We start from the raw sequence: 12,403 nt of genomic DNA on the forward strand, positions 1-12,403 counted from the left end.
GGCAAGGAGGGGGCATTCTGTCACACTCCTGATTTGTGCTTCAAAGATGGTGAACAAGCTAGAACGTGAGTTACTCACTACAGGATTCCGTATATCTGACCTGCTCTTGTAGCTATGGTATTTACATGGCTAGTCCAGCTTGGTTTCTGATCAATGGTAATCCCCAGGATGATGATGTAGACTCATGGGTTGATAATTAGCTGGGTCGGATTTCTCCTGCTTTTTGCATAAAGTACATACCTGAGCAAGTTTCCAGTGTCAGGCAGATGCCAATACTGTAGCTCTACTGAAACAGCTTGGCTAGGGGTATGGCAAGTTCTAAAGCATAAGTTGTTAGTTCAATTGCCCAAAATGTTGTCAGGACAGTATCTATTGCCTCTAGCCATTTCTTGATATTGCATGGAGTGAATGAAATTAGCTGAAGACTGGAATCTGCGACGACCTTTGGAGAAGGCTGAGATGGATCATCCAGTCAGCACTTCTGGGTGAATATTTTTGCAAATGCTTCAGCTTCCTCTTTTGCACTGATGTGTTGGGTTCCCCCATCATTGAGGATAGGGATGTTTGTGGAGTCACCTCCTCCAGTAAGTGGTCTAATTGTCCACTGCCATTCACAACTGGATGCAGCAGGACTGTAGAGCTTCAATCTAATCCATTGCTTTAGAACTGCATAGATTTGTATAGCATTTTCTGCTTAAGCTGTTTGAAGCACATATAGTCCCGTTTTTCAGTTTCAGCAGGTTGACACCTCATTTTAAGTAAATCTTGTACCGCTCCAGATAAATATTTCTGCATTCTTGATTGAACCAATGTGATGCCCTGGCTTGACTGTAGAGTGGGACGTAAGGGGTGGGGATATGCCAAACCACAAGGTTGCAGATTGATCTGGATTATGATTTTGTTGATGCTGCTGTTAGCCCATGGTTCCTCACAGATGCCCAGTCTTGCCTTGCTAGATTTGTTCAAAGTCTACCCGTTTAACATGGTGTTGGGGTCCACAGCATGATGGGAGGTATTCAACGTTAACATGGTACTTGGCGTCCACAAGATCTGTGTGATTGTCACTCTTAGCAATGTTGCCATGGACAGATATACGTGTGGCAGGCACAGTGGTGAGGCTGAGGTCAAATTGTTTTGGTTGGTTTACTCACCACCTGCTGCAGACTAAGTCTAGCAGCAATATCCTTTAGAAATGGACCAACTCAGCCAGAAATGGAGCCACCAAACTACTCCAGATACTAACTCTAGACTACTGGCTCAGTAACAATACATCGCACTATTGCTTCCCTCAAACGTCACAGAATAAACGTACAACAGTAGAGTCTCTGGTCAAAACTAATATAAATTGGACATTTTTTGATATAAAATGAAATTATTCAAATTGTTGCAATCACAATCACTGCAGATGTGATGTGGAGGTGCTGGTGCTGGACTGGAGGGGATAAGGTTAGAAATCACACAACACCAAGTTACAGTCCAACAGCTTTATTTGAAAACATAACCTTTCAGAGCCTGACTCCTCCTTCAGGTGTTAGTGAGAGAGGTGGTTTTATAAATTCCTACTTTAGAAATAAAACCAGACTCCAAACCAAAATACAAACGGATTCTAAACAAGGCCTCACACTGATGGAAGATTTAACAGCATCTCAGGTTTGTTTATTATATCCTGATCAGTGCTGTGGCCCTTTGATCTTTTACTTAGAAATTGTGTCTGATACTATCTCTCTCACTAACACCTGGAGGAGGAGCAAGTCTCAAAAAGCTCGTGTTTTCAAATAAACATGTCGGACTACAACCTGGTGTTGTGAGGCTGCAAATGTGAACTTGCTGAAAATAATAATAATAATAACCAGCAAGAAGGCTGGGAAAAGGTCATGCAACTACATAACGTATTTCAAATGCAAAGTCTTTCATGAATTGGCATTTGACATTCAGAAAAGTTATAGCTATTTGGCTTAGTGGCATACAGCATAATAAAAGCTCACCAAGCTACTTTATCCAAGTAAGTATCTGAGTAGGTGCTGGAACAGGCAATAGGGACACAGGGAATTAATACAGATATCATACTTAAAGTAATGTTATTCCAAAAGTAAATCCAACATTATGTTCTATTTAAATGGTCTGCAAAACTGCACATGCTGTGAGCTTATAACTAATTCACTGGGGGGGAAAAAAAAGTCTGGTAAAGTAATTTTCTCCAAGTACAATTTATATTAGGTATTCACTCATCCCAGTATTGAGTGAAAAGTGAAAAAGTTAATGTCATACAAACTGGCTGATGTAAATAGTGTCTACAGCCTACCAGTGGGGGACAAATACTTGTACAATACTGCCCAATAATCAATTTCTTAGATTATGAGCAGGAACAGCCTTGGCTGGCAAGCCCTCCAATTTTCTTCCTTCAAACCCCTGTTTACCAATTACAAGTCAACAGGTCAAGAAATTGCCGTGAGGACACCCTCTGCACTTTGTAAATACATTTGCAATTGTCTTGGAAACACCATACAAACAGAAATCTTCTCAATAAAGATAAGGAATTGCAGACCAGAATCTGTGCTATCTGGCCCCATGGCAGTAACACCAAGGCAGCAGAGTAAAGTTTCAAGATAACAAAGTGTGGAGCTAGATGAACACAGCAGGCCAAGCAGCATCTCAGGAGCACAAAAGCTGACGTTTCGGGCCTAGCCCCTTCAGAGAGTAAAGTTTCAATAGGGCAAACAAATGGCATGTCACATCACATGCAAATCGAACAAAAAGGAACATACTCATTTGCCAATTAAAAAACAGCTCTGATGATTTTTATCATGTAGTATTTTACGCATAATTTAGAAACCTGCCTTCCAAAAAAATTACAATACCAATTAAAACACTTTTATGTAGATTTTTATTACTTACATTTCTTTTGTTTTCAACTTAGATACTCAATTGAATTAATGTTGTCTTAGGGCTAAAATAGTTGTAATTTGTGCCGAGGTTTTTAAAAAATTGCCTTTAAAAATTATGGTATTAAAATCACATGGGGAAATGTAATTTAAAATTTTTGACACTGATAGTCAATTTCAACTTGAGTGTATAAAGTTCCGAGGTGAACAATGAGAATTATCTCAGTGCATTACCATCTAAAGCTCTAGGTTGTTGGACAAAACAAGTCAGGAGATCGAGAACATGACAGTTTATAATTAACCCATATCTGCAATACAGTAATACCAAGCATTCATCTCACACTGGTACAGAAATAAAACCTATACAACAAAAAAGACAGTTTTGTCCTTTCTGGAGTGAAGCATCACATATAAATAGTCTTCAGCTACCAACTATTCATCTGTATTGCCAGTTTTGTATGTGAGTGTGTTACAGGGCAGCAGTTTTCACATATCTGACCCCAACATGGGGGAGGTATAAAGCCAAGGCCATAAAGTCACTAAAGTAACTTTAGAGCAAATGCATCAGGGAAAAAACTACTTAAAGCATGTCCATGATAGAATTAGCTCACTGGAAGCACTCTCACACTGAGGAAATCATGGGTTGAAGATATGGGCCACAAGAATCTGAGTTGATGCTTCAGCACAGTAGAGGGAATGCAACCTCGATAAAGAAACTCTCTCCCTGATGAATCAAGTCCCCGTACTGCCTACTCCAATGAAGGTTTTAAAGAAGATTCATCAGAAACTGCTTGAATGAAAGATCATCATCAACATGAAATGTCAACTTTGTTTCTCTTCACAGATGTTATCTGAGCTGCTGGGTATTGCCAGTGTATTTTTTTCTTACAGATTTCACAGCACTGGTATTAAAAAAAAGACTTCTGGTACGTTCTGCAGGGATTGATCAGCTTTGCCCTCGTGCCCTTGCCAGACTTAACTCTCAAACGTAAACACTCAAAACAGATTCACATTTATCTCATTTTTCCTATTGAGAACTTGCTTTGTGCAAACTGCTGAGACATCTTGTTGCAAAACAACACTGACTACACTTGGTTGTGACACACTGCGATGTGCTAAGAAGGGTGCAAGGCACTATAACAATAGAAGCCTTTCTTTGTTGCTGCTCATCTATTTTTGCCAATTTCTTTTCTTTGAGGTTTCTGAATAACCATAGATTAACACTTAAAGCAAACATGCAAATTCTTAGAGATCCGCTGCACTGAGATACTGAAGCAAGTCAAGTATGAGCAAGTTCACCTTGATAGTTCATCATGAAGACAGTATGGCAAGCAAAGACAAGATCCTATCCCTCTGGAAGGCAGACCGCCAGAAATCAAAAGTGCATCTGACAAGGCCACACAGGCTGAGGGGCAGACGTCTGGGAGTGCCTGATATGGCTACACCCAATCATGGTTTTCATGGCACCTCCTTCTGGAGAAACCTAAACATGGAGGATTTAGCTCATGGAATATCAAGAAACTGACTACATTAAATTATCTAAAAATAAATTAGATACATAGTTAGTTAAGTAGCCAAACGAACATACCCAAGAAAGCACACAAAGGAGAAGCACTGGGGACTGACAGAGAATTTATTTACTTCTTAAATGGCTATTGGCCATCAACATTGATACACACAGGTATACATCTTATTCATAGCTGTACATTAACAGCCAAAGTATGGCTACCAGTTCTATTGTCTTAACTCACAACTAGCTGTATCATTTAAGCATGCGAGTGTAAAAAGAATTATTTACACTTAAAATGTTGACAATATTCAACAACATATCTCGCCCTTGGATTCAAGTCCAAAGGCACTCACCTCTGTACAGTTAACTGTGCAGTGGCTTGCTGCATTATCCAATCGGCTTTTGAATGGGATTTGAACTTTTATATTCACATATGGCTGCCAGAAGTGGAGAAGCCAAACATAAACCTTTTCTATTCCATTTTATACAGAAGCCAGCATGTTACAAGCCACTCTGCACAAATAAAACACTGCCTAAAATATTTCACTTCATGGGCTTTCAGGAAAAGGGTGGGAACGAAAGACTGAAGAGATAATTCGACCTCCAGTGTTGATGATAATGTCACTGTCCGAGCTGGACTCTGCATCTGAGTCACTGCTCCCCGAGTAGACACCAAGGCCAGGGAGAATTCCAACACACACACTCGCTGAAGGATGCTGGATTGCTGTGCCAGTTAAGAAATCAGACTCTGCTGGATTGCAGCGGTCTTCATCTGTAAGAAGAATCAAATTAAGTGACACTATACAGTACAGCCTAATTACAGTTCAACATTTTCCAATATCCACACAAAAGTAGTTATACATCAACCCAACAATGATGCAAATAACTTATGACACTGCTGGATTTAACAGTGTATTAGAAATCAGACATCATATTCTCAAATATCCATCTACTGACAGCTGTGGGATTTCAAAGGGGTTTTCTTCTTTTTTAAAATTAACTTGTAAAATTCAGGGGCACTGCAAAAGCTATTGACACAAAGTTATGATGATCTTAATATTAAGCCCTGTGGTGTAGCAGGTAATGAAAAGCTTAAGTAACTCAAAGAAGGCTACTCACACAACATCTAATAATAATTCAAACAGCGATTTCTTTCCCACAGCACGAGCTTCTTGCTAACTATTAAGCCAACCTTGGCAGAAGTACAAGAAACTAACTTCATCAGTACTACCACCCACATGCAAGATCTCTTCTGCTTTGACAGAACTTAGCCTAAGTATGTGAATTTTTTTTCCATACCATCTCTAGTCTGCATCCCATCAGGGCACAAATAAATCATTTACAAAGTAATTCATTACATCAGTGATTTCAAGATTTTCTAGCTTCTATTTTCTATTTTTAGTCAGGTTTAAACCTGTTCTTTGCAATTCCTCATCCCTCCTCTGCCCTTGCAGATGCCGCCCCCCCAACTACCTCCCATCCCTTTGCACCTTCCCTTGCCCTCTCTTTGTAGCCTCTGTACCCTCCCACCTTCTTAGAGTCTCCACTCACCCACCTTGCAACCTTTACCCTCTCCCATCCCAACCCCTCCCCTTCCAAGTATCCTCCCACACCTTGTGCCTCAACTATCTCTCCCCACAACCTCACACCTCCAGCTATCTATTTCCAAAATCCTGTCTCCCTTACACAAACCAGGCAGACAGGCAGTCAATCCAGCAAAAAGGGTGCTCCCAGCTGCCGGATCTCAATAGGAAGGGTGGCTACCCCAGCCTCCCACCATCTCAGCCTCTCAGCCGCAGGACCCTGCTCCCAGCTTTCAACAACCCCCTTACTGCCAGCACATCTAAGCCTTCAATCGTAGGCAACTTCTCTCGGACATTCGTCAGCCACACTCACAAGTGAGAACCAGCCAATGACTGGAAAAGGGGAGCATGTAGAGGTTGCATTTCCAGAAATCGTCTGACAAGGTTTTCCATATAAAAGTCATTGCAGAAGGTAGCAGCTCATGGTGTAGAGGGTAACGATATGTAGTGTGGCCAGAAGATAGGCTGGCTAGCACAAAACAGAGTATGCGTAAATGTGTATTCTTCTGATTGGCAGGATATGATGGAAGATGTCTTGACTGGGCTCTGAGCTTTTATAATTTACCTCAATGATTTAGATGAGGGGATCAAAGGCACAGTAGCTAACTTCGCAGATGACATAAAGCTAAGTCAAAAAGAATGTCGTGCAAAGGACATAAGGAAGATGCAAATAGATATAAATACTTAAAGTGCTCGGACAAATGTCTGGCAGCATATAATGTGGAAAATATGAAGTTAGTTTTTGCAGGAAGAATAAATACACGGTATGTCTCAAAGGGGAAATGATTGCAGAATGCTGAGGGATCCCAGCATTCTACTCATGAGTCACAAGTTAGTACACAGGCACAGCCTGTAATAAGGAAAACTAATGGAATGCTAACCTTTATTATGACAGGAATTGAACAGAAAAGATGCTACAACTTAGTTTTACCACGCATTGCTAAGACACGTCTCAAATACTGTTTGCAATTTTGATCATCTTATTTAAGTAAGAATGTAAAATGTACCGGAGGCAATTCACAGGAGATTTACTGGATTGATACCTGGCATGAGCAGGTTGTCTTCTGTTTAAAGACTAGACAGGTTGGGCTTGTTTCCATTAGATTAGACGGGTTGAAGGTTGACTTCATTGACGTAGATAAAATCCTGAATAGTTTTAACGAGGAGCTCGTGGAAAGGATATTTACTCTTCTGTATGAGGTCAAAATTAGTGGGCACTATTTAAAAATTAGGGATTGTTCTTTTAAGACAAAGATAAGGAGAATCTTCTTCCCTCAGAAGGTTGTATGCCTTTAGAAACTTGGCCTGAGGAAGCGAAGGAGATGAGGTCATTGTATATTTTTAAGGCGGGGTACACAGATTATTGTCAGGCAAAGGTTCTCAATGGGCAGATATGAATGTGCCATTCAAAATGTGCATGGATAAGCAATGAATGGTGGAGCAGACGTGAGCTACTGAATAACCAACTTCTGCTCCCAATTTGTGTGCTCAACCAAATTACAAAGGACAACTTCTCTCTGACTGACAGTCCTGTGAGTAAATTTTTGTGGCGACTTGGAGATTCAACAGATAGATTCACCCTCTATCCCCCTGTATTTTGAGTGCTGCTTCCTATGCACCTTTTGGTCAGAGGAGACAGAAAGAGGGAAACAGAATACTCCTTTCTTCGCACTCTCCCTAGGTTTCTTCCATCTAGAAGTATTTTAGTTTTGAAACCTTATTTTTGGACTTTCACCAATCTCCAGTCTGTACCTATTATATGTGCAACTATCAACAAAAGAGCATTTTCAAGACAGAGATTGATAGATCTTCAAATATTAAAAAATATCAAAAGATATGGGAATAATGCCGGAAAAGTGGCATGGAAATAAATCTGCCGTGGTCTAGTTGAATGGTAGAGCAGGCTCAAGGAGCCAAATGCTTCCAGCTCATTTTTCCGCGTTCCTGTGTAACAGGGTCATTTCCCAACTAATAATTCCACGCCCCTCCAAGAAAGCCTCTTCCTACAGTGTCAGGCTTCGTGGAAATTAACCCAAATAACCTAAAGAACATTTCCACCAGCGGAACTAGGAGAGTTCCTGAGAAGTGAAAAGTTTCCTAGAATAAATATTCTAGCTCACCGGCTATTTTAGTGGTTGACATTTTGTCGCTGATTGTAAGCTGTGTGGACTGGGAGTCAAGAGGAGAAGATCAGCTTGTTATGACTGAAAAATTTACTCAGCACAGGGCTGATGAGTTGCTTATTTATCTCCAATGCTGATGAAACTTCTGAGATAGAATACTTGTTTGTTTCGTTTGACTTCTGTTCTCTCCATCTGCACCATCCAACAACCAATCCAAAGCCTGTACTTACCAACCAGTGAATAAGGATACAACATGGATGCACTATCACATGTATAAAGCAATGTTTGCAGACATTTAAACTTTACAAAATAAAAAAAAACCATTAATAAACATTTCACTGTGGATACATTATAATAACTGAAATCCAGACTAACCAATTTCACCTACCTACAAAAAGCCACAGGCTTATTGGACTAAACTGACTCCAAGATGACAGAATATCAAATGTTCCTGGACCCATAGTCAATCTTGAGACTAGAGCATAATCTAAGCCAATAAGTCATTGCTGCACTGAGGAAGTGGAAGTCTTCTCTGCCCTGGCTAACATTTATACCCTCAGTGTCATGTAAACAGATTAGCTGGAGTTTCTTCTGACACCTTACTAAGTTGGTTGTCACACTACCCTGTGTATGACAGTGCCTACATTATGAAGTAATATGCTGAATATTCCAACAGAATTCTGTATTTTGAATATACGTTTTGAATACACGTTTGAAATACTTTGTCCTAGTGCTCAAAATTAATTCATTGACTGTGAATCGTTTTAGGAGGTGACAACACTCCAAAGCCAACCAAAATTACAAATTATTTCATTTTTAAGTTCTGCTGCTGTAAGCCAGGATAATAGGGCTCAAGATGGATTACTCCATCAAAAATATATGTGTTGTATGAGTACTTCATACTTCTTTGTGAAAGTCAGCTACTTAAGAGCAGCACACTAGCTTAGTGGTTAGCACTGCTGCCTCACAGTGCCAGGGACCTGGGTTCAATTCCACCCTCAGGCGACTGTGTGGACTTTGCATGTTCTCTCTGTGTCTGCGTGGGTTTCCTCTGGGTACTCCGGTTTCCTCCCACAGTCCAAACATGTGCAGGTTAGGTAAATTGGCCATGCTAAATTGCCCATAGTGTTCAGGGATGTCTAGATTAGGTGGGTTATAGGAGGATGGGTTGGTGTATACTTGATGGGCCAAAGGGCCTGTTTCCATCCTAGTAATTCTATGATTCGTATTGGGAATGAGGATTGTAGTTTAAAAGGAAGAAATTATTGGTAAGATAAAGCAGCACCAGCTGAACTGACTGAAAAATTTTTTCAGTCTTTCCTGAGGACTCCTGGTAAAAGCTATAGATGGACAAAAGGTTATATGATAGTGTCATATTTCACAACTTGCAACTGCACTGTTTGAATAGGCATTTTTCAGTTGTAATAGGTTTCTCAAGATAGTTTTAGCAATCAAATGGTTATTCTTTAAAGGGCAAACACGTTTTAAAATAAAAATTTGATTGACACAAATAAAAGATTGGCATCATTAGAACAAAAGGGGGTTTGATATTTTAATGTGCTTAAATGAAGGAGTCAGGACTGTGATCAAAACTGTTATCCTCAGCCTTTTAAGATGCAGGCTGTCCTTACATCGCAACACGTTGCTGGTGATGTTCATACATATAAATGTCAAAAAGGCTTCTACTTTCACTTAACATGACCAGGTATTAAGCTTGAAAAGATTTCCTGGTGAGTAGCAGTGGAACTATCAGTCAAATTGGTAAAATCACAGTCCCGAAGAACTGTCAGGGTCACAGTCAAGCCTTTCCAGTAGGAAAGGAAAAACATCTACATTGCAAGGACAACACTCTGGTATCTACTCAGGAAGAAAAGACTCTCATTTTAAGCAGACTGCCACGTATCTTGCTAATGTGAGTTGCAATTCCAATATACAATGTAGCAGTGCGAACTCAATACTACGACAACATGCAGAGACTTGATGGCAAGGCACAACACCAAGTACAGCATGCTTCACTTTCTATATTAGGTATATCACGCGTCATGGAATAAGCTAAAACAAGATACAATTATTCGTCTTTACGTTCACATTTTCAAGAGGCTAATTTGTTTTATTAGTGTTCATCAGACTTCCTATCAAAGGACAGGAGAATATTAATTGGTTGGCGTGTGAAATTAATGATGCATCCAGTTCTTTTAAGGGATTTTCATTGTTATAAAATTCACTGCTAGATATGACAATCTGGTCATTTCACATGATTTGATGATAGTGATGCTGATCCTAGACATATATAGTTGCAGAACTAAAAATTGCAATACCAGCTTTATAGGTGACATTATATCTGATACCAAAATAGATATCAGACTAAAAGCACAATGCACTAAATACAATGCAAACCAAAGAGATATTGTTAAAAAATTAACTGATGAGTCGATGGGAAACATGCACCCGATGTGGTACTGAGGTACAGAGATGAGGAGGATTCTTCATCAGTGCTTAGTTAGTGATCACACCAGTGATAGTCAAACTGTAGCAACAATAGACCTCAGTATCTGTGGGCAAGGATGAGGGAGAAGGATGCAGAAAAAGAAACCAGTTTCTGCCATAATCATGAGATTGTAACTACTGCTGGAATGTTGTACATTCAAGGTCAAGATCAGGCTCATATGCAATGCCTTACCTGGGGGTGAGTTCAGGATGGCCAATGTTTTGATTGAACTGCAACCAAACAGGGCAGAAGCAATGAAAGAAGTCGAAGCCTAGTTGCTGTTTTTGGTGGGAGAGAACCAAAGTCAAAAAAACGAGGACTTATACAATTAGTGGCAGGATCCCGGGCAGGATTTTAGAACAGAGAGACCTAAAGGTTCAGGTACATAATTCTTTTAAATTAGCATTCATTGCTCAGACATTTGAGTGCAGGAATTGGGAAATCTTGTTGAGGTTGTACAGAACATTGGTGAGACTCCTTTTAGAGTATTATGTGTAGTTCTGGTCAGCATGTTATAGGAAAGATATTACTAAACTGGAGAGGGTTCAGAAAAGACTTACCAGGATGCTGCCATGAATGGAGGATTTGAGATATAAAAACAGGCTGGAGCTTTTTTCACTGGCGTGTAGCAGTTTGAGGGGTGATCTTACAGAGGTTTATAAAATCATGAGGGGCATAATTAAGGTGAATAGCAAAGCTCTTTTGAATAACGTGGGGGAATTCAAAACTAGGGGCCATATTTTTAAGACGAGAGGAGAAAGATCTAAAAAGGACACGAGGGGCAACTTTATTTAGTTAGTGTGTAGAATGAACTGCCAGAAGAAATGGTGGTTGCAGATTCTGGTACAACATTTAAAAGACATTTGAATAAGCACATGAATAGGAAAGGTTTGGAGGGATATGGACCAAAAGCAGGCAGGTGGGACTAGTTCGGTTTGGAAACATGGTCGCCATTGACTTGATGGACTGAAGGGTCTGTTTCCATGCTGTATGACTCTTATGATTCTAGGTGAAACAACTTAAAACTGGTATGGTATGCTCATTGCACAATGCTACAACTATACAGAGGATTACAATCAAACAAGTCATGACGGAGGTGCTGGTGTTGGACTGGGGTGGACAGAGTCAGAAGTCGCATAACACCAGGTTACTGTCCAATAGGTTCATTTGAAATCACAAGCTTTCAAAATGTTGCTCCTTCATCAAGTGAGGTGGCAAAGGAGTTACACTCTGAAAACTTGTGATTTCAAATAAACAGAGAGCAACACACTACCAAGTCTGGAGTTATTTTTACGCAGAAAAGATATCATACATGGTAAAGACAGCTTTGGAATTAACACCTACCATCATGATCACTTCTGTCAACGTTATCCACCTTCTGTTTTTTAACCATTTCAGAGCTTGTCGAGCTAGAATGAAGTGAGAAGGAAATAGATTTATAAAAAAGTGTAAATGATATTTTGAAATTTTTGTTCCTTCTTCCAGAGATCAATAATGTACTAATACTTTTTAAACACTTAATTTTAAAGGTTACAAAAGCAATCACTGATCATCTGTTGCTGCTAAAACTTAGGACAAAGGGGTACACAATATCAGTTTATGTTCAAAAACAGATTATTTAAATTTGCTGTTACTAAGCATTATCTTCAGGATATTGTGCACAGCTTTAAGCATATCTGCAGAGCAAGAACGTATGAACACGTTTACATGATGTAAATGATGATCTCTTTCTGTGTTAAGAATGCTGGATTTGCCTCAGACCATTCAGTCATGTCTCAAAGCAGAAAACGTTATAATCTTCCCTTCCACAAAATTAA

General features: G+C 39.8%; 1 protein-coding gene across 2 annotated transcripts in view; it reads right to left on the minus strand.

Moving 5' to 3' along the window:
• Positions 1-4,497: 4,497 nt before the first annotated feature.
• Positions 4,498-12,403, minus strand: part of psme3ip1 (proteasome activator subunit 3 interacting protein 1) — an 84,490-nt gene continuing 76,584 nt past the window's right edge. For both annotated transcript variants that reach the window (XM_059651623.1, XM_059651622.1), the window contains 2 exons: positions 11,931-11,995; positions 4,498-5,164 (listed from right to left, as the gene is read on the minus strand). In XM_059651623.1, the coding sequence (XP_059507606.1) occupies positions 4,941-5,164; positions 11,931-11,995 (289 nt within the window). In that variant the 3' untranslated portion in view covers positions 4,498-4,940. The remainder of the gene's footprint in view (positions 5,165-11,930; positions 11,996-12,403) is intronic.

The sequence above is a fragment of the Stegostoma tigrinum genome, chromosome 16 (genome assembly GCF_030684315.1).
Source record: "Stegostoma tigrinum isolate sSteTig4 chromosome 16, sSteTig4.hap1, whole genome shotgun sequence".
Classification (NCBI taxonomy): domain Eukaryota; kingdom Metazoa; phylum Chordata; class Chondrichthyes; order Orectolobiformes; family Stegostomatidae; genus Stegostoma; species Stegostoma tigrinum.